This window comes from Gadus morhua, chromosome 4 (genome assembly GCF_902167405.1).
Source record: "Gadus morhua chromosome 4, gadMor3.0, whole genome shotgun sequence".
NCBI classification, from domain to species: Eukaryota; Metazoa; Chordata; class Actinopteri; order Gadiformes; family Gadidae; genus Gadus; species Gadus morhua.
Genome location: NC_044051.1, coordinates 15,156,223 through 15,177,602, shown reverse-complemented (window position 1 = coordinate 15,177,602; position 21,380 = coordinate 15,156,223). Strand labels below are relative to the sequence as shown.

The following is a 21,380-nucleotide window of genomic DNA, read 5'->3' as shown; positions in this document are numbered from 1 at the left end:
CCCCCCCCCCCCCCCCCCCCCCCCCCCCCCCCCTAACAACAGTTGTGACAGTGCAACTGTGGGAGGCTCACCACATAACGTCGGTTTATGGAAAGCCAGTGACGTGCGGTGACGCCCCATAGAAAAAAAAGAGCAATAATTGATTTAATTCACTAGCAAAACCTGAAAAAAAAGCGTAGGCTACTAAACAATATGAACACATTTAGTATTTTCACATCATAAAATAAAGGCTCCTGATCGGGAAAACACGTGCTTTGACGCTGATGGATTGATGCAGGACATCATTAAAATGAAGTTTTCTCCCCATTGATCAATTGGATTTTAGGAGAGTCGCATTGAATGAGCGGTGATTCAGGTCTGTGGTCTGGCTGGACAGGTGAGGGATCAGCCCCAGAATGAGGTGAGTCCTCCGGATCAACATCCGGTTGACCAGTCTGTTTCAGAGATATCCCCTGTTCACGCGACTCTTCATTGCTGGCTTCAGTTTGCGAGTGCCATTTCGTCTCGGCTTCTTCCGTTGCCTTTTCTACCAAGCGTTCCCCATCCGTTGTTTCGATAGGGGTGTCCGCTTGCGCGGCTTCTCCTACCTTGGTAGCTTTTTTGGTGGGTGTCCGGAGACCCTTGACCGCCCTCATGATGTCCTGCTGGAGCCGCTGACCGGAGTCTACAGGCACACTCTGCTGCCATCTAGGGGCCTTCTCTGGCACCTGGTCGAAGCGTTTCACCCCTCCTTCCTTGTCCCTCTGCTCCACGTACATCTTTGCGGGGAAAGAGCACGGGTAGTACGCATTGATCCTCAATTTCCGCTTCAAGGTGACCGCGATGCACACGATGAGGAGCATAAGGAGGGCGACCGAGGCTCCAGCGACGATATAGATCAGGTTCCTGTGGAGGAATTCAACGACCTGATCCAGAGCGGTAGCCGCCCCATCCGTCAAGTCACCGGTGGACGTAGTTTGGTAGTCGAGGAGCGTGCTGCTTCTGGTGGTCAGCTGTGTAGGACCCGGGGCCAAGGCGCCGGTCTCTTCTTCTGTGGCGCTCCCCTCCGCTAGGATCTGTAGAGGGAATGGTGAGGCCAAACTGCTGCCGGACCACAGCGCTAAAGACAGGCCGATCCCGTGTGGAGCCATCGGATGCATCATCAGGCTCTGTAAACAAGAAGGTGATAGCATCACTAAAGGCTTTACAGCGGGAATAACATTTTAAAAAAAGTATACTGTATAATGTAGAGCCCATTTAGCGGATAGTATTTTTCTGCATTTATTGACGACGAAGTTTACTATCACAGTGAATGCAACATTAATGGAGGCAACGTGGATAGGGCTATGTAGGTTTATACGTTGGCCCTCCACAGAAGTTAATGCTGGGTTTTGAGTATCATTTGCACGCGAAATTGGCATCTGGCGTATGTAGGCCTACTGCACGCATTTTGAAATTGTAAAAACGTGCGATCTGTACGCATATTGAGGAGACTGCGTTGTATGTTGAGTGATAATAGAAAATGTGTTCAGCAAAGGTTTATAAACGTCATTTTAGGGCAGATTCCACATAAAATGGTGTCATATTTTTCTCGAACGAATTTAAGGCAACCCCCAACTATTCATGCTGCTTCTTGCAACTTCTAGATAACCTATAGGATCTTCAGCGATGCAACATCTGGTCATCAGAACCCCTCCCACCACTGTAGTCACCACTATAGACTTTGAACCCTCAGTCATCATCGGCCCTTTTGGACTCCATCTGTCTGCAAGCTGCTTCCTGAGGTGCAACTCAACACTCATCAGGCCGGCTGGACTGGACCAACTCATGCAAAGCATCCTGCGCCTACAAAAGTTCCCCATTCACACCGGGCCTTGCTGAACCCCTCCCCTACGCAGAGAAACCACACTCACACACACGCAGGCATTACAAAACAGAGATGAGCAGGTCTGCACCACAGTGATGGTGCAGTGTAAAATAATTTAATCATTGTCCCACATTTATTTTGGTTATTGCCACATCAAATCATATTAGCGGGTTGTAAATTAATAAAGTAACAAAAATACCCTTTAAAAATAAAAACAAGAAGAAAAAGTAAACACATAGAACTTCCCCACTTTTTTCTATATTCTTTGTCCTACGTTGCGGTCCACCAGTCATGTAAAACCATGGGATTAAGCCCGGAAGTCTCTCCTCCACCCTGGGGCCACATGCCTGAACCTTGCAGCCTCCGGACCCAGTCCCGCCACCCTAGAGCCTGACTCGCTTCTTAGCCATCCTCTGAGGTGCCATCAAGACCTCCAGCGCAGACCACCAACAAACACACACACTGGGCTTTGAACACATGAGCCAATACAATGGAGGGAAATAGACAAACTATAACACAGTTTAAAAAGTAAAGCGTACTCACCCACCAAAAGAGAGCCTGCTCCCTACTACGGCGAAGAAGGAGTGGGTATAATACAAAGCGTCTTTGAGAACCATTCACACACTCACACACACAAAAGATGTCTGCCTGCTGCAGCAGTGGCGCACAGCTTCGGGTTTCACAGGGGAGTCTGCATCTGGATCCTGGAGGAGAAGCCGTCGATGAGTTACAGATCCCTCCTTCCCCCTCTGCTCGCAGGCCTCTCCTCCCCCCTCCCCCTGGCCGGCTGCCTTGTGATTCTCCGGGAGTGGAGGGACTGGCTGAAGGCCGGTGGGCCGACAGATTGTTCCTGTTATGTAGGAGGTGAGAGTATGCTGTGTGTGGGGGGGGGGGGGGGGGGGGGGGGTTCTGCCCCTGCTGCCCCAGGCACTGAACTTTGGGAGGGCCAGAGAAAATAAATACAAGACAGAAGACTGAGTAAAAATGACAATGGGACTCTAGACATAGGAAATATATACGTGGTACTAATTCTTAAAATGTGACTGACAGAATAGTTGCTGTGGATGAGATCACCCTCTAAATGAACAAATAGTTGTAATAGAAGTGCAATATGTTCCACCATCATTTTCCACTACATCATGGATGACTCAAATGATTGTGAAATTGCACAAATAGTCACAGACAATGTTCTAAAATGTATAAATGTAAATGGACTGCATTTATATAGCGCTTTTCTAACCAATGGCCACCCAAAGCGCTTTACAATATTGCCTCACATTCACCATTCACGCACACATTCACACACCGACGGCGGAGTCAACCATGCAAGGCGACAGCCAGCTCGTCGGGAGCAGTTAGGGTTAGGGTTAGGTGCCTTGCTCAAGGACACCTCGACACTCAGTTAGGAGGAGCCGGGGATCGAACCAACAACCTTCAGGTTACCAGCCAACCCGCTCTACCTCCTAGACTCCCCTGCTCTGGTAATTCTCACAATAGGGGTTTGTTTTGGCTTCTGCGATAGAGACCGGCTCGTTTTTACATTTCCTCCTATATCTCTGGTCTTGCATACGACTTAGAACATACCTGCTTTTGAGAGGGAGAGACAGACAGGCACAAACACACACACACACACACACTGTCTGGCGGCTCATATTAGGGTTAAGCTATTAAGAGCTGCAGTTTTGTTTTGAGCCGCTGTAGTTCAGCTAATACAGGAAGGGGTTAATGTTGACTGTGTGGACATACCTCCGGTAATAGCCCAGAGACAGAATTGGCGAGGACACCAGTTGAAGACTCTTATAAAAGCAACATGGATGGTTTCCGTGGAGGCCCAGCCAGTTTGTGTGACCAATTTAGGGAAAAGAAAAAAACTATGGGTGTTTGTTTACACTAACTAACTGCAATATCCAAGCGTGTGTTTGGGAAGTCCATTAATCAAAGTTCAGTCAAACTTAATATGGTCATCCACCATCTGAGTTGTACTATTGATACTGTGTACACCATACCGTGTGCACCAGTGAGCATAAAATGCTTCTTTTTTTTTTTACAAGAAACAAATACAATTTAGGATATATATAACTATATATATAGTGTATGTTTGACAGTCTGTGTAACTGACAATATTCACAACACAAGTTTTTTTGCAAGGCTGTAATATAAGCAGCATGCGTGGGTTTATTTCTACATGAAAGGAATTGCTGTTCAGTTTAGTTCGGGGTCAAAATGAATTCAGACATTGAGGAAGCCTGGCAGGATATTGAGCTCATAATTATGACCTCTACAGCTACAAATTGTTGCTCTTAGCAAATTGATTCAAAGGAAAGCAAACTTTGTGATACATGTCAAATTGATGTTGAACATGTATTGTATATAATAGAACAGAATATCTTAGACTCGATAAACTCAATACAATACAATACAGGATAATACACAAATGCACAGCATTGTATAGTTAATGTTTTTGGTAAAAAGAGCCTGAAGATGTCAATGCTGTGCATGGTTAGTTCCGTGCTTGTGGTTTCCGTGCCTCTTCCTCTACGGAGAACGCATGTGCAAGAACAAGTAACCACAAAACATCAACTATGAAGCATGGGGCGTTCAGCAGTCATTAACACACTACTACTTTCACACTTCAACAGTCTGAAACGGAGATGGCTTATCTTAGGTTTGGTCTCACTAAAGGTAACAGTTGACATGATTCAGGAACAGTTGATACAAATAATAAGTACTTTTCAATGACAGCCATCCCTTACATTCAATAATTGTACCAATTATAAGAGTTTAAGAATGAAATGCCCTCCATCCAAGATCTTTCCTGTGTATAAATTATTGATTCCATGTCGAGAAAGAACACCCTCTGTCAGGTTTAAAAGGGGATGGAATGCAGTAAACATTAGAAAAATATCAATATAATGGGAGAGCGAGTCGATCCGTTGACCGTAGCACACGCAGGACAAAACCTCAACCCGCCTCCCTAACCTAAACCATGCGGTCGCCTTCCGGCAGAAAGCTATTGAGAGTCAGGTTGTCTCCTCCGTCGTCGTCGCTGTCCTCCGGGCCGGTCAGCAGCGTTCGGCGGCCCTCCAGGTGTGCGCGGCGGCTGCCGGTGCCGTTGTGGCTGGTCATCATGGTGGAGAGGCACACCATCTCCGTCCCTCGCTGGCCGCCCAAGCTGTACTTCCGGGACGACAGCTTGGCGCAGAGCACCATTGTGCACACGAAGAAGACGGTCAGCACGGCGGCCAGCAGGCCGATGGCGACGAGGCACTGGCTGACCACGCCGCTCGGGCTGCTGGCGCATGCCGGGACCCCGGGCTGAGGGGGGGCCGTCCCGTTTTTTGAGGAGGGAGTAGGACAGGGTTGCCTGGTTACCGGCACTGTACTCGGCGTCGGCGTCGTGGTTCCGCCGGGAACCGCTGATGAATTGGTAGGGAGGGTGGGGATGATGGACCGTGTGGCGTTTCTCCTCGTACCGTTGGTAGAGGAGGCCGGGGGAGTGGAGTGCTCTCCTGGTGGGACGCTTGTTCTGGTACCGTTAGTATGGGGTGTGACGGTGGCGATCGTACCGTTGGTAGGGGAAGACCCCGTGTTTGGGCGTACTGCTGGTGTGGTAGGGGGTGTGACGGTGGTGATCGTACCGTTGGTAGGGGAAGACCCCGTGTTTGGGCGTACTGCTGGTGTGGTAGGGGGTGTGACGGTGGCGATCGTACCGTTGGTAGAGGAGGCCCCCGTGTTGGAGCGCTCTCCTGGTGCGGGGGTGTTTCTCGTACCGTTGTTAGAGGAGGCAGAAAACAGGGTCTGGTTTGTAGAAGGAGGCACAGTGGAGTTGATGGTGGTGTGTAGCCCCTGCGGTTCAGCAGGAAGGGAAGTCTTGTTCGCCCCTCCATCTGTAGGAGAGGTTTGGTTGTCGGGGCTGCTGACGGTGTAGCGACACTCCACCGCGAGCAAGAGGAAGACGCTCCAAACCCCGAGCCGAAGCATCCTGATGTTGAACGACCCCATGGCTCAGTGAGAAGTCTGCTGAAGAACACAGCCACGAGTATCAGAAGTCAATATATACACACTATACAAGTTCAGATCTGCACTGTTCTCATCAAATGCTTAAAATGTGCTGACAGAATTGATTGAGACTTGATGTCACTTCTAGGAGCCGTATCATCGTATATTGAAAACGTATTTTTCCTAAGCCCATTGACTTTAGGTCGTAGGTATGTGTAAAAATGTCGCAATTAGAAGAGATTGTGACACAAGTTTCAAAACCAAAGAAAAATACTTCTCGTTGGTACATTAGTTCCATAATGCATTTGCTGCATTGCAACATGCTCTGGCATGTTGCAATGCAGCAAATGACAATCCAAAATGAAAAAGGGGAAACTAATTTGGAAACTCATAAAACCCCTTGCTTGAATTATTTTTCTCTTTCATTTGGGAAAACCATGAAGTGAAACACTCACCATTATGAGGAAGGACCATGAGGCAGCTCGGCAACAGCAAACTGGTTTCAGATATCCAGAGACATCCTGTTTTTGGTGGCAGTTGATTGTAGAAATGCCTGGTATAGGAAATAGGAAGTGTTGAGTTAAGCAGTAATATGTGCTGGGCAGTCAGAGAGCACTCACAAACACACGCCTAAAGTAGCCATTTGAAAAAGCGGGCCGATTAACTTAAACCAGCCAGAAAATAAACAAGACTAAAAGTCTGCTTTGTTTGCAGAAAAACATCATCGGACTAAATAAAACCACAACATAAGAGATACAGAAAACAATAATGCACACAACTCATAGCTACTCCCTTTGTCATAACCAGTTGATGAAAGAGGATTCAAATGTTCCTTACCTGAATCTGTGATAGTTAGCAGAGCACTGATGGTGCACACTGCCTAGAATAATCAAGCTTGTTCTCAAGAAGTCTGCTACTTGTGGTGTGAGTTGGGTGTGTGCTTTCCTATAGCAGGAAGCAGTCACCCACTGGTTTCAACGTACACGCGTGCAACGGTCAACATACAAGATGAAATACACAAGTGAAAACCTGGTGTCGTTGCACTTCCTGAAAGCTTTTTGTGGTCTTGTATACTTGCCATGAAGAACAAGAGCAATTTCTTTTCCCCAGGTGTACAATCTTTATTGTGTGAACAGAATATTATCAGGGAGTCAGGGGATGAAACAAGAGCTGAGGGAGTGCTTCCTTCCCCAACACTGAAGAGGATTGACAAGAGGCTCCATCAACACGTACACATCAACATTTACACCAGAGAGAGAGGGAGAGTGATGCAGTGCTATAAGGCAGTCCCGCTCCCACCCCCCTCTCCCCTCCAATCCAAAACTCCAAAACAAAACAAAAAATTCCTACAAGAGCTAAATTGTTTCAGAAACACTTTATTTCGCAGGGACCACCTATTTAAAAACACAATCAAATGGGCATAAGGGGACATTTTAAAATCAATCGTCGTGTAAATGGTTCTGTGTTTGGAAAAGGGCAGGAATGTACAACGGGAGAAACAAAAATAAGTAAAAACAGTGCATTTAAAACCACGTACAATTCAAATTTGGCAACGCAAAGAAAAACAAAAAGTATGGTAATACTGATGTCTACATAATAATACATACTAGCACCAGAATGTTCCGTAACCGCACAAAAAAAAAAATACACATACACAGAAAAACAGCAACTCTTCAAATGTGTTCATCCATAGTAAAAAGTGGACCTGAATCAAACAGTTTTATCTCCCGTGTTTGAGGACCAACGAGGGAGCGTGACGTGTCATGGGAAAGAAACGAAAAAAAAAAACGATAGACGCCATCTTGGAATGAGAGCTTGGTCTGATCCCAGGGGAGGGGGAGGGGGAGGGTGGGGGAATGAAGCCCAATTGATTTCACCCTTTCGGCCCTGGCTCGGCCCACCTCGTCTCGTCTCCCGCCGACGCCCCCGCGCCCATGGCACGGCCCCAGGGGGAGGGGGGGGCTGATCACATGGCCACCTTGGCGATCTGCTCCTCCAGCTTGGCGATGCGCCGGTCTTGCAGGATCACGCGGTCCCTGAGCGACTTGAACTCCCGCAGCACCTCCTCCAGCTTGTCCTCCCCCTTCTGCAACACGGGACACAGCAACGGGACAGAGGGGGAGTGTTACGGGATTATGGCTGCATGGGGGAATGCCATCGTTCTTAAAAATTAGGAAAAAACCCTTTTTGATGTGTGGTTCTGTATGAACCACACATCATCCATATGAATATACACTCACTATGGGGGTGGATTGTGGGGCCTGGGGTCCAGGGGTCTTCTGGGGAGCGGAAGGGTTTGGCGACACCTTCAGCTCCCGGTTCTTCGTGGCGACATAGCCGTTCTTCAGCGAGATCAGGATGGGGTTGCCGTTCTTCCCGGCCCACCACTCCTCCGCCTCCACGGCGGGGTCCGGGCCGGCCGTGTCCGGGTACAGGTCGTCCTGGAACAAGTCGGACTGGGGACCAAAGCCACACCAGCCAGAAGGGAACAGGCAGGATATCCCGTTATAGAAGAACCGAATAATCGTCAATTCAGTGCAGGATGTGAAAAGTATAAATAAATGACCGCTTTACCTTCCGGGGCACAGTCATGATGATGGGTTCACACTTCCTCTCATGCAATTTATAAAACCTGACGAGAGAGAATTTTTTTTTTTTTTTTAGGAATATAAAAAAAGCTCCAAAATGCATCAGAAACAGATACAATGTTGCCAGCAATTCAGTTCAAATATTCTCTTATAATGTAATTCATAAAACCTGAAGAGGTTTATTTATACATAAATAAATATAGCATCTCAGATTAATCGACAATCTAATGAAAATGGTTTTACAACGGCAAGACATGAGCTGCACGACCAGATGAGCATGACTGCCCTCTGCTGGCGAGGCAAGCGCAATGTCACACCGAGCGTACCTAGCAATTTCACATTTGTTGACGTCGAGGCCTCTCTTTGGCATGTAGCCCATCCCCCGCTGAGGCTCCTTGGACGAGAAGGTGTTGAGGTAGTGCACGTACGGCGACTCGTCCGTGATCTCAAAGTACCGAATGCTGCTGTCCCCCTGGAGGAACGGGATTGGAAAACACACAGAGCGAATCAATTAGATGCGTGCACGATACCATGAGTGTATATAGTGTACTAAGCATGGATGGCCCCAGTGGGAATCGAACCCCTAACCCTGGCGTCGTGGATGCCATGCTCAAGTGGAGTCAATTGGGACCATCAGAGAGTTGCACTACACAGTAAGAAATGTTTTATTTTGTTCATAGCTTTGCTCACCTTTCCGCACAAGTACACGATGTTGGTGTCCGGGTCGTAAAACGGCAGAAGAATGCCGTTGCTGGAGTCCATCTCCTGGACGTTTATGGGCTCGTCCATGTTATCCTGAGGACAGATGGTTTGGGAAAGGTGAACGTTAGGAATGCCATGAGTCCGTTTGTACCGTTTAGGAGACCCTTTCAGCCGGAAACAGTTCATGGTTATGAATGAGCAGAAAGGAGTGAGGCTGCTGGATCATTGAGTACAATTAAGACATCCGTGTTTAAATCTGCCGCCCATTTACACTTTTCAGGCCCCATTTTACTCTCCCACACAGATACTCAATCATGCACACACAAACAAATGCATTCTTTGGGAAGCAACCTACAGTTCTCCAGAGAGCCAGCTGGCGCTCGCTCATGCGGCTGAATCCAGTGGTGAAGATGCTGCCGTCTGCCAGGAAGATGGCTCTCATTGGTCGAGCTCCCTCGTGGGCCTTTTCCTTCTCCTGGAACCGATCGGTTGAACACGTCAGGGGTAGGACTGATTTAAGGGGAACTTATTTACTTTAGATATGTTTGCCAAACGAAAGGCCCAATAAGAGATCAGATTTAATAATAATTGTTCTTATTTGCAGCGATTAACAAAATATTCGATACACCTTAGAGGACTATAAAACCAAAGTAATCTGCTAAAAATCATGAAATAAAACAATGCGTCAGTGATAATAATTTCACCTCTACAATGATTCAGTTTGAAGTTGTTTTGTATGCGACTTAAGGGTAACCGCATACTAAACAGTGAAACAATGCCCCATTCCTAAATTAAGGCAGTTAAAAGAAACAAACTAAACTTACTATAGCTAAATCACCAAAACTAAAAATACTTTAACAACACTTAAAGCGCTGCCGGCAAGATCGGCTTTCAGTCGAAGTCCCTGTCGGCGTTCTCCAGACTCACCACGATGATCTTCCCCTTGCGCGGGTCGATGACGCGCACCGTCTTGTCCTTGCAGGCGGTGCAGATCAGGCTGCCGCTGCGGCTCCAGCAGGCGCTGAAGATCACGTCGGGGTGCATGTCGTCCAGACGCACCAGGGCCTCGCCCGTCCCCACGTTCCAGATCACCACCTGGTTGTCACAGCCTGGGGGGGCGGTTTGCTTTAGTTATTAGTAAGCCACTGGGGAAAGTTGACTTTAAAGTTAAAGGTGCAGTGTAGTGTGTGGCCTCTAGTGGTGAGGGTGCAGAATGCAACCGACTGAATACATTGCAATAAACACTATTACTGTACCTACCCATACGAGCCCTGACTAGTTATGAGTATCTACAGACAAGGGAACATTTAACCAACAACGAGAGACAAAACACCACGTTGTTTTTCAAGCACTTATCTTGGAACGGCACACTTTTTAGTGACTGTTGGAAACCATAAGAAACCATTTTCTTCAGTCAGGGGCCTTCAAGTGCTAGATGTGCTGGGGCTTGTGTTGCGTGTCATGACGTACCTGCGCTAAGGAGGACATTACGAGCCGTGGGGTGCCAGGTCACGATGCCCACCCTCTTGGAGTGGCCCTCCAGGACCACAGCCGGCTGTGACAGAGGTTCCTCCAGGCCATTCTCAGGTATCTGCCACACCTGGGGGACGGGGAGACGGTTGCGTGAATAACTTAAACGTTGAGGAAAGAGGATGACTGGATAATGTATGGGGGAGGGGTATTTCCCAGGTAAAATAGTATTCAGCACAGTAGGGTAACTAGAGTAAATATAGGAGTTACTAAAGATAAAAAGGAACCCATTCCAGGAACTCCTTCCTTACCATGACCTTGCAGTCTTCAGAGCCGCTGGCGATGACCAGGTCGTTGTGAGGACACCAGTCGATGTCCAGCACGGGGCCCGTGTGACCGCACACGGTTGGGTAGGTCTTGTCTATGCGACCCGTCTGGAACACAGCACACAGGGCTTAGACTGAGACAGTCAAATTACAAATGGCGGACTTGGGATTCCTTCGAAGAGAGGAATTCAAATCACATCCTTTTTCTGGTAACATAATACATTCGTTTTTTTCGCCATTTAGGTTATTCGGTCCGGTTGTCATTTGATTGAACATTTATTTGTCTACAACAGACACTATACATTACAATGACACTATGGGTTGACAGAAAGGCCACACGACACCCCAGTTCTGAGTTAGGATCAATAAGTGAAATCAGAGGAGCCTCTGTCTAACAAGACCAATATAATCTCTCCTTCATTTGGCCTTCATTGATAATCAATGGAAATTCCCCACAATCAATTTTAGCAGAGATGTTGGCTGTGTCCGTGTCGGCTGACTTGGTGGGTATTGAATTCTAACACCAAGCAAACGTTCAGTCCAATGGACGACGCATAGCAGCAACGGTTATGAAAAAAGGCTACCCGACTTATTTCCCCCCCCCCCATCCTTCACTACAATGGCTGACAATCTTTCACTTTGCATTAGTATAGCCCCCCTGGTCTAAGGCAAGGTCTTCCTTCTGCCACGGGTACATCACATTGTTAGAGAGGGTAGCACCCTGTCACTTTGGCTTATATTAGCAGTTAACTCAACGTTTTCACAATTTGTATATACAGACCCCAACCTTGGGTAGCATGGCACATGCAAATTACGTTGAAATGGCCTCTAGACACCGTAGAGATGAAGCCTTTATTCATCACAAGTAGTGCCGTCACCATTTCGATCATGACGCTCCAGCACCGCGACTTGGCCAACGTTATATTACGTGACGGCCTTTTCTTCCGAAAGCTCACCTTCTGTAGCGGGAGCACGAGGAAGGCTCCGCCCCCGCTGGCATCGATGATGATGGCCACAAACTTGGGGTTGACGGCGCAGAAGGAGGAGTCCCACGTCACCCGGGAGACGCGGATGTCGTCGTAGATCTGGTCGTTCCGCACCGCCTGGCCGAACACATGCCGGAACTTGCTCTGTCGCACAACGCGCCTCAACATATCTGGAGGAGCAGAGGAGGATGTTGTCCGTTAGGGAGCGTGGTCTCATGACCCGTTCTGCTTGGGGTCGTGTTTATCAGTTGCTGAGGAATGACATCATGGTCGCTGAAAAGTGTCATGAGGAAGTGGACTAAAAAAGGTTATCAAGTTATTTATAGTGGGGTCAATATTATACAGTATATATCAGCAATATGCTGACTTTACCGGACATCCCTCTTGGGCTTTTAAAGTCAGATTGGTAGAGTTTGATTACAGACCGTTTGATTTTTACAGTCGCTTGGTTGTTTTTAAAAAATAATAATATGAGGAGTAATTTAGTAGCTGAGATTTTACTTATACATTAACCTTATAAAGTGCATGTTATCAATCAACCCATGGATGTTAGGGTATGGGTATAGATTAAGACCATTTAGGCAAGCTGGATGTTACATAAATAAACAGTTAAGGTCATTAACCATGCAATGTGAACCTTTTCCCCCTCTTTGTTAGGAGGCTATGAACATGCCGCTACGGGGCAGAACATCTGAGATTCAAGTCAGGCTGCACAACACAAGATCAGATTACGGGCCGACCGCATGAATCACAGACATGTGGAAAAATGTGCACAGCCTCAAAAAACGAAAAAAACAAAACCAAAAATTAGAGCTAATTCAACTCTCATGAATTGCTTTTCTTGCATAAGCCGATGATATGCTCCAAGAAGCAAAACGTCTGCTGAGTTTCACCTCTGGTTGTTGATATGTATATCCAAAGATGTACTTCTATTGACATTTGATGAGGAGGAGGGGGGTGACCTCATATCCTCACATGACAGAGAAGATGGCCGAACACAATGTTCTATGCAGCTTCCTACAGTAGAAGCTCTGCCTCTACAGCCAAAACCCTAGGAAAAAAAACACTCCTCCACTAGACCCTGTAGTCCTACCACACTGACCCACTTTCTCCCCCTCAACCCTCCCGACTGGTTTGCATTAGGCCTACCACCTGGTATTCAGAGTGAACCTCATACTGATGGCCAAAGTTGAATGGCCTTTTGATCCTTAATTGTGAGACTTTCTTACTCTGCTCGGTATGAAGGAGTTTGTAGGGCACACATCGTTGTAAGTGGTTGACCAAAGTCTTCCCAAGCCGACTAGCCTTTGTTATTAATACAAGATGTCCCCATGCTATTAGCATATTGACTGTTTTCGCTCATGTTTTGGTAATTAAATGCAGCCCCTAATATCCCTTGCAGAACAGGATGCTGGAAACCATTGGGAGAATGGTCGTAGATAAACACTTGGTTTACAATATATCCACGACCATAATCCAGCAAATGTAATGCATTCTAGTCAATCAGATAAAGAAAGGTGGACACCATTCATATCTCCATTCCGCTGCATTGCTTTGCAGCGCCTAACAGGGAGAGTGGCAATGCAATGTGCAGTCGATTGTAACACAGATAAAGGAGAAAGCCGGGTCGCAACGGAGGGGTTCCGTTTTTCTAAAAACAAAAACTACACGTACGGCTACTGGATAATGCAATATTTTTAGAGAAGTTGCATTTGTAAATGTGCCAAAGTTAAACATGCATGCATTTCATAATAGGGATGGGGAGGCACGATTTTAAAAACGATGTGATGCCACGAGTTAGCAAAGCTATCGCATCGCTAGCCGTGGACCACCAGCAGCTGCGATCTATTATGACGCAAGGGTCGTTCTCTTCATCCATGGTTTCGGGACGACGTCCAGTGACAGTGGTGAAATGCTGCTGCCGCTGCGGGAATAGGTGCGAAATACTGAGTGCAAAAAAACACCATCGAGAGGTTTCTTACCTTCTAAATCTATGCACCGTTTTCTTAACGAACGAAACAATCAATCAGAACACATGAATATGTTTGTTAAGGCGCGCCCTTCTTCAGGATGTCTCCCTTGTTTGCCCCAAGACGTCCGAGCTGCTCCGTTTCTTTCCTTTCTCCCTGCAAATGTATGAACCGGAAGCTGCGGGTGAATCGGGTGATGATTCGTGGGGCCAATGATCTTAAAAAAGCATGCCTTTCACCGCTGAGTTGTTAGCAATCCTGGCCGATGCTCAACGTTATTCTACATCCAGTCCTATACGTTGCCGCCTGGGCTCAACACATGCGCAAACGAGACACCCCCCTATTGGCATTGGAAGGAAAGGATTGGATGAAAGACTCCTTTAGTGACTGATGTTGTCTGGTTGTAGTAAATGAAACACCGCGATTGGCTGTCCGGGCCCATTCTCTGCTTTAGAGTTTACACGTTTTCCCTGTAGATCCTCCATCTACATACATACATATCAATATATGTATTCATATATATTACGTTTTATGACAATTTAGGGCTGTAGTAGCCTAGGCTACGCAAATTAACAGTATATAAATAATAACAATATAACATAAACGAATAATATTACGAAACTATACCAGTCAGAATGACTGGTATAGTCATTCTGACTTTACCATTATCTAATAGAAATCCATTTGAATCGACTGCTAATTTAGACAATGGATTGTTGGAAGGGATCCAGCCATCTGTCCTCCATGAATTACAGACTCTGAAGCAACCCTGATGGGAAACATAAACAAGTCTACCGTGAAGTCTCTGCAAAACAATGAAATTCTCTCACTTGTGAGGGATTGTAAGGGAACTAAGCTGTAAGGAATCACCTTCTACTCCAACCAGAGTAGCAATAGTTTCTTTCTCTGTTGGACATCAAGCTTCATAAGATGCCGCAAGCTTTTGTGCTGTTGTAGACGCTCATTAATTTTACAGGAGGCTGACTTGAATGTCTACCCATCATCAGTCATTGCTGAACAATAATTGGTTACTGAATATTCATAATAATAAGTTAATTCACTGTGTGTGTGTGTGTGTGTGTGTGTGTGTGTGTGTGTGTGTGTGTGTGTGTGTGTGTGTGTTTGTGTGTGTGTGTGTGTGTGTGTGTGTGTGTGTGTGTGTGTGGGTGGGTGAGTGGGGTGGGTGGGTGTGTGCGGGTGTTTGTGTGTGCGGGTGTTTGTTTGAGTCAGTGAGTCAGTGAGAGAGAGAGAGAGAGAGAGAGAGAGAGAGAGAGAGAGAGAGAGAGAGAGAGAGAGAGAGAGAGAGAGAGAGAGAGAGAGAGAGAGAGAGAGAGAGAGGGATATGTAGAGAGGGAGATAGAGAGGGTGTTAATGAGAGAGTGGAAGTAGTGAGAGAGACAGAAGGAGGGTGGGATAGAGAGATAGGTAGGGAGAATGAGAGAGAGAGAGACAGAGTCAGAGAGAGCAGGAGAGCGAGAGAGAGGGCATGAGAGAGAATAATAAGTGTAAGATTGATATAGAGAGGGTGAGAGCGAGGGTGATTATGAGAGAGAGAGTGGAGGTAGTGAGAGAGAGGGACAGAAGGAGGATCGGATAGTGGGAGAGGATGATAATTAGAGAGAGAGAGGTAAGGAGAGGGAAAGTTAACCAAAGAGAGCAAGTGAGAGGGAGAAGTAGTGAGAAGGTAGTGGAAAGGTAGTGAGAGAGAGGTAGGCAGAGAGAGAAAGAGAGAAAGAGAGAGAGAGGGCCTGAGAGAGAATAATAATATAAAAGATCAAGTCAGGCATTACCCTTCTTCTGTGGTGGGTTCACTTCGGACGGCCTCTCCACGGGTCTCTTGGGTTTCTTGGGCACATCGAAGGTGTCCTTCATCTGGGACACTTTGGTGCTCTGGCTGTGCTCCGCCACTGCCGGCGGAGGCCGCCCACCTCCGTCCGGCCTCGATCCGCCCGGTCTCCGGCGTCCTTGGTGAAGCTGGTTGGTCTCTTTGATGAGCTCCGCCACGGGCTTGTAGGAGCTCCCCTTGTCCTCGGGCTCCGCATCCACCCGTGGCGGCACGATGCCCTCAACGGTCCTGCGGCGGTCTCTGGACCTCTGGACCTGTGGGACGTCACGCCCAGGCTCAGGCTCCACGCCCCGTCTGCCCGAGACCACCGGCAGCCTCGATGGCGGTGCTTCTTCATCCTCGGTAGGTTCAGGATGCGTCGGCGTCTCTGGGGGGGTGAGCGGCCTCCGGGGTGCCCTCCGTGCGGGACGAGGCGGAGGAGAAGGAGACCCATCGTCTCTTTGCCACCTGTCCTCTAACATCTCTTTTTGCAGCATGTCGATGTTCCTCAGCTCGCAGTCTGGGGACAGCTTCTCCATACGACTGCAGTAGTCGAAATTGATCATGTCTCTGAACTTATCGTTGATTTTCCGCAGCCTTTGGCGTCTTCCGGGTTCAGGGTGGCAGTCGATGGATTGGCGTTGCGCGTCGGACGGCATGGTGTACGTGCCCATGTCGTCCCAAAACAAGGCCATATCCTGATTGGTCACCACGTCCCGCGGAGCCATGCCCGTGTTGAAGTCCACCGTGTGCCTCCGCTTCACCTTCTCGTCCTTATCCGCGTGGCTCCTGCCTCTCCTCTTGACCTCGCTGGTGTTCAGCTGGGCCATGCGGAGCTTGATAAGGGAATTCTTAGGTTTCTTGGGAACGGGGGGAGGCGGGCCTTTCGCTCTGGCCTTCTCTCTTATCTCGTCTTGCGAGTCAAGTGAGGTGTCTGCATCCACTGGTGTTATCACTAAACCGTTCTTATCAACGACTGTCGGACGCAGCTCGTGAACGGAAGGTGGCTCGGTCACCATTGCAGAGAATACAACAATGTGGCCCTCCTTCTTCAAGCTGGCTGTCTGTATCTGCTCAGTCCAGTTCCCATCACAGTGCCCTGGTAGTGGACATTCAGTGAGATGGCCTGGTTTGGATGAGGATGTAGGATGGCCTGATGCTTGTGATACAGAACAGCTGTTGCACTGAGCCATAGGAGGGTGAGGGTCGGCTCTACATGGCCGAGGCTCATCGCTTACCTCCTGTTCTCTTTCCCTCCTGCACAAACTCATGCTCCCCTGAACGCCCTCTTTGGCTCTCTTCGAGACGGCATCCCCAAACGAGCTCCTCACGCACCGATTGCTTCCCTCGTGTTGTTGCTTGGTTCTACCGTACGACTGATGACTGTTGCCTCTTTTCTGCTGAGCTTCGCACAAAGAAACCTCCAAACTTTCCGAGTGGCCTTTAGACTTCTCTGTGGATGCGTGTCTAATTTCCCCATCCTGATCCGAGGAGTCAGTGCTTTTGAATTGAGCTATAGTGTTTTCCATATCGTTGGAACTCTGCCTGTGGGTTCTGGCCAACCCCCCTTGCATCTCTGAAGCTAGTCCCTGGTTGTGGATTGTTGGGCCCTGCTGTGTGCTGCATGGTGTATCTCCTCCACCACCATGTTTCTGAACATGGCCAGCTCTAGTATTATTGGCCCTCTCCGTCTGACACCCGATGCCCATCTCTTCAGACGAATTTAGCTCCATTACGGACCGTGAGGTCAGGCATGTAACATTTTCCGCCATACAGTTGACCGCGGTCGAAATAGTGTCAGATCCCAGACTTTTACTTCCGTCCCCATCACCTGTTCTGTGTAGCGTGTTTCCGTTGGATTTTTCAGCCCACCTCTGGGAATGACCGGATTTTAATCCACCTGCTTGTGGAAGTCCATTCTCTTCCACTTTTGAAGGAGCCGACTCAATTTGTGAATCGGCTTGGTGACTCTCCGGTCCGCTGTCATCGCTACAATCACTCTCACATTTCCCATCAGATGTAAACCGAATATCATCCTTCTCCAAAACCACAAAGTCCTCCTCGTTAGCATGGTCAGCGGAAGCGCTTGGATCCTTCTTGTGCATCCTGCGGGTCAGACCCCTGGCTCCCATGGTGCCATGGTGGGTTTCCCCCTGCTCCTCCATTTCAATTCTGGTGGTCCCCGCTCTGGCAATAGCCAAATCTACAGTGGTCCGCGCTTTCCTTCCCGCAGTCCACCCCAAATGTTGCGCTGTATCCACTGGACGTAAAGCAGTGACGGTCCCCCGTGCTGCTGGTGACAAGGCAGGACCTTCTCTGACCCCACCCTCATGAACTCCTCTAGCTTTGAAAGAAAGGTTCTCCCCGTGAGCTGGAATAGATTTCATTGGCTCCCTGCTTTGGGGGTCTATTCTTGCAATAGGGGCTATGAACTCGGCCTGCTCAATGGCTAGGTTACTGACACTGATCCCGCAAGTGTGGCCCGGAGACGCCCCACGACCGTTGTTGCCCTCTGCCTGACTTGCGGCCTCTTCTCCTCCTTCTTCCTCTGCGTGCAACGATGGTTCTGTTTCCCCCGAATGCTCCAGACTGTCTGAAACAGCCGCGGGCCGCCCCTCTCTCGCCAGCCCCTTGTCCAGTTTCTGCCCCATTGGGGTGGATGATGCGGCTGCTGCTACGTTCTCTGCTCACTGTTAGAAAAGGAGAAAGACAAGTGGAAGAATGAACATTAGTGTTTTTCATAAAACATTAACATGCGCAGTGGGATATCGAGAATACTATGTTCTTTCAAATAAACCTAATTATCGACTTTACCTCAAAATAATATCAATTAAATAATATCTTTTAATATTCTTTTTCAATATTCAAAGGCTAAATTGGTAAAACTCGTTTAATTTGTTCCTGTACAGGTCTCTCACTTTCCCTCTCCACACCATCCTCTTTATCTCTTCCAATTCTGGCCTGGTGGAATGTGGTGGCGGCTAAAATTAACGCTGGTCTGATGACCCACCCCCAGTGAGTCACACTGCCAAAACAGAACCACGACAAGTGGAAAATAATAGACCAATCCTCAGGTGCCAAGGTCGTATTTTATCCTGATTTCCATCCCCACAAATACCGCTAGACTAAACAACACCAAATAACGTGTCCTTTTAAGGGTGCAAAAGTGAATACGTTTCACAACTCGTATCTAAACTCATCCTGTAACATAATCAGAGCTAGTCTGGTCCAGGGCATCATGCAATCCCAATCACTGCTTTGAGGATCAGGGCGGTCCCTCCTGTTTCCGACTCTTTTAATTGGCTGAGTGCTTGTGATTGTTTTGTTTACTGGGGACTGAAGAAATACTGAATGCCTGGAACACTGAATCCGAGTCACAAGATAGGTTTCTTTTGGCCGGATTGTCCTCTGGTCTCAGACTTGTTGAGAGGATTCTCTTGCAACATGATTCATGGTTGACGAGTGATCATAGAGGAAAAAAGATTCCCAGGCTTAAGACTGGTATGGAGTAGATTAAACCCCTAGGTACTAAATGTTCTAATGTTAGTTGTATGGAGCAACACAACCGCGTCTCCAAATAAACAGTCACCAGTTAGGTTGACTTCAGTGTACCACCGTTTGAGACAGACAGTGATCAGGAAGCAAGGGCTAAACATTCTTTGTGGATTACAAAGAATATTATAACAAGGATTATTATAATTATGAGAATTGATCTTGTCTGTTTGGCTCTTTTTTGGTCCAGAAAATCAATAACAAAAAATCTTTGAAAAGCTGTACGATTGAATCGAAATGATCTTCTCTCCTCTGTCCAGTAAAACCCACATTCCATGTTGAGTGCCATTTTCTGAATGGAGACATCACTTTCTCTCAAAGTTATGTTAAATCGTGTTTAAGATTTGAAGCAGGGTTTTACAGTCAGCAGGTCAGAAGGTCATATGTTAACCTACTTCTATTTTATTGATTCAGCTTTCTTTATTTCAATTGGACAGCCAGGGTCGTAAATGGTGAACACCCTCCGACTAAAAATAGATCAAGTGTTTGCATCTGGTATCTCGATGACATCATTACAGTATGCCACGAGCCATGCAGGCCGGACTCACGGCTCACCCTATCTAACGGTTATTTTCGGATGGATCTCTTCATGCTCTTACAATGGGCACAGCTGTGCATTTGGGAGGCAATGGCATTTCTGATCATCTCTCTCTCTCTCTCTCTCTCTCTCTCTCTCTCTCTCTCTCTCTTTTAACCCTCCCCTCTACACTCCCTCAACCATCATGTGCACATTTATAGGAGACTTGTGACTTAGTGCATGAACTATTAGCCACGCCAAGGTTATCTTTCTTCAGAGGCTAAAAACAACAACGCCGCCACTTTGGAGGGGGACTTGTTAGGTCTGAGTACAGCTCACAGGCAAATGACAGAGGCTGAAGAGGAGATATGCAGATGCTGGGTTCAGCTGGGCATTAAAATTGTTGCACAAGATCGTGTGCTCTGAGATATCGATGCAAATCAGTGTGCCGGGAGGCAATTGAGTTTGAAAACATAAAATAAGAGTAAGAGTTGGACCATACTGCAACATATATTCCTAAAATCTAATATGTGAAATATATTGTGTCACAGTATTTTGCATTATATTCTATTTTGCATTAAGTGGAACACAGAATAAGAGTTGGATATCTTCTCCCTGAAGATCAAAACTGACCCTTTAAAACATAAAGCGACAATAGAAAACTAATTCTGAAAGATGCAACTCAACCTCATTATCAACAGAGTTAAACCCTCCATAAGAATGCTACATTGAAGCTCATAAGAGTCTAATTGAGTTGAAAAATTATTTTCTAAGCCACTAATTGTAATGCTCTTGCAAAAAATTGCATCACATAAAACTCAAGCATATGACTTCACTTGTATCCTACACATAGGTCAAATACATCTCCTTAACTTTCCATCATGTTTGCAATTTATCCAACCATAACATTTAAAATCCCTCAATATATATCCCTCAATAAATGATATCCTTACATCTTCCAATGTGGCAGAATGTTCTGAATCCTATATTCATATTAATGGTACATTCAATCGCTGTTTGTATTGATTTAAAACTGCTTACCTGTGTGGAAGGTGTGGCTGTGCTGTTCCTCTGGCCCTGCTATGGTCTTCAACTCCTGCTGCCCTGCTTTGCCATGTTTAAAGCTGCCCCGTGATGTCAGCACCACTTCATTTGACTAACTCAATAAAAGAAGCCTCATGTAATCCAGCAGACAACACTCAGAAACAGTCAGGTCCCGAGTGAGTGAGTGTGTTTGGGAGATATTGGGTTTGTGAGTAAGTGTTTTTGTGAGTGATTTTGCTGTGAGTACCGTACTTGTGTTTGTGAGTGAGTGTGTTTGTGAGCAATTGTGTTTGTGAGTGAATGTGTCTGTGAGAGAGTGTGTTTGTGAGTGAGTGTGTTTGAATACCTTTAAACGAGTCTTTATCCGTTTCATGGGACTTATATACTTTAGATTTCATGCGTTGTTTTCTTTACTTTAAAACAGTTCATGTCGACACTTCATAGCAAAAGGTACAATTTATTAAAATGTTAAACTTTGTCCTTCACTCGTCCAGTTCAAAGGTCAAATAGTAACCAATGTTGTGCAAATTATTAAATTACTGATGTCTAAATTTG

At 47.0% G+C, this 21,380-nt stretch overlaps 3 protein-coding genes and 1 long non-coding RNA gene across 7 annotated transcripts; 1 reads left to right on the top strand and 3 right to left on the bottom strand.

Annotated features, from left to right (window-relative positions):
- Positions 1-18: 18 nt before the first annotated feature.
- On the bottom strand, positions 19-2,719 carry tmem119b (transmembrane protein 119b). 2 transcript variants are annotated; one of them, XM_030354961.1, is made up of 2 exons: positions 2,394-2,719; positions 19-1,148 (listed from the first exon to the last, which is right to left on the bottom strand). In XM_030354961.1, exon 2 carries the CDS (start codon positions 1,140-1,142, stop codon positions 285-287), a length of 858 nt encoding a protein of 285 aa, XP_030210821.1. In that variant the 5' UTR covers positions 1,143-1,148; positions 2,394-2,719; the 3' UTR covers positions 19-284. The 2 variants fall into 2 exon arrangements, with proteins under 2 accessions (XP_030210821.1, XP_030210820.1); XM_030354960.1 differs by having other exon boundaries at positions 2,390-2,716.
- On the top strand, positions 772-2,082 carry LOC115542638 (uncharacterized). The gene is made up of 2 exons (XR_003976586.1): positions 772-1,162; positions 1,626-2,082. It is a non-coding gene; the product is annotated as an uncharacterized LOC115542638 (long non-coding RNA).
- A 1,263-nt stretch (positions 2,720-3,982) lies between the features above and the next one.
- selplg (selectin P ligand) lies at positions 3,983-6,838 on the bottom strand. 2 transcript variants are annotated; one of them, XM_030354093.1, is made up of 3 exons: positions 6,683-6,838; positions 6,301-6,398; positions 3,983-5,863 (listed from the first exon to the last, which is right to left on the bottom strand). In XM_030354093.1, exon 3 carries the CDS (start codon positions 5,846-5,848, stop codon positions 4,826-4,828), a length of 1,023 nt encoding a protein of 340 aa, XP_030209953.1. In that variant the 5' UTR covers positions 5,849-5,863; positions 6,301-6,398; positions 6,683-6,838; the 3' UTR covers positions 3,983-4,825. The 2 variants fall into 2 exon arrangements, with proteins under 2 accessions (XP_030209953.1, XP_030209951.1); XM_030354091.1 differs by having other exon boundaries at positions 3,983-5,866; positions 6,683-6,837.
- Positions 6,839-6,941: 103 nt separating this feature from the next.
- On the bottom strand, positions 6,942-18,020 carry LOC115542043 (coronin-1C-A). Of its 2 annotated transcripts, none has more exons than XM_030354089.1 (11): positions 15,678-18,020; positions 11,888-12,087; positions 10,917-11,039; positions 10,606-10,735; positions 10,063-10,244; positions 9,491-9,610; positions 9,124-9,228; positions 8,760-8,905; positions 8,420-8,477; positions 8,086-8,301; positions 6,942-7,931 (listed from the first exon to the last, which is right to left on the bottom strand). In XM_030354089.1, the coding sequence occupies exons 1-11, from the start codon at positions 17,875-17,877 to the stop codon at positions 7,812-7,814; spliced, it is 3,600 nt and encodes a 1,199-aa protein (XP_030209949.1). In that variant the 5' UTR covers positions 17,878-18,020; the 3' UTR covers positions 6,942-7,811. The 2 variants fall into 2 exon arrangements, with proteins under 2 accessions (XP_030209949.1, XP_030209950.1); XM_030354090.1 differs by lacking the exon at positions 15,678-18,020 and adding an exon at positions 13,900-14,237.
- Positions 18,021-21,380: the final 3,360 nt, after the last annotated feature.

Excerpts from the sequence above, each read along its gene's own strand:
- tmem119b (XM_030354961.1), bottom strand. The coding sequence starts at position 1,142 with ATGATGCATCCGATGGCTCCACACGGGATCGGCCTGTCTTTAGCGCTG.
- selplg (XM_030354093.1), bottom strand. The coding sequence starts at position 5,848 with ATGGGGTCGTTCAACATCAGGATGCTTCGGCTCGGGGTTTGGAGCGTC.
- LOC115542043 (XM_030354089.1), bottom strand. The coding sequence starts at position 17,877 with ATGGAGGAGCAGGGGGAAACCCACCATGGCACCATGGGAGCCAGGGGT. Across the intron at positions 10,245-10,605 it reads TAATGTCCTCCTTAGCGCAG|GCTGTGACAACCAGGTGGTG; the intron begins GTACGTCATGAC and ends CCGCCCCCCCAG. Across the intron at positions 7,932-8,085 it reads CCCCACAATCCACCCCCATA|AAGGGGGAGGACAAGCTGGA; the intron begins GTGAGTGTATAT and ends CCCGTGTTGCAG.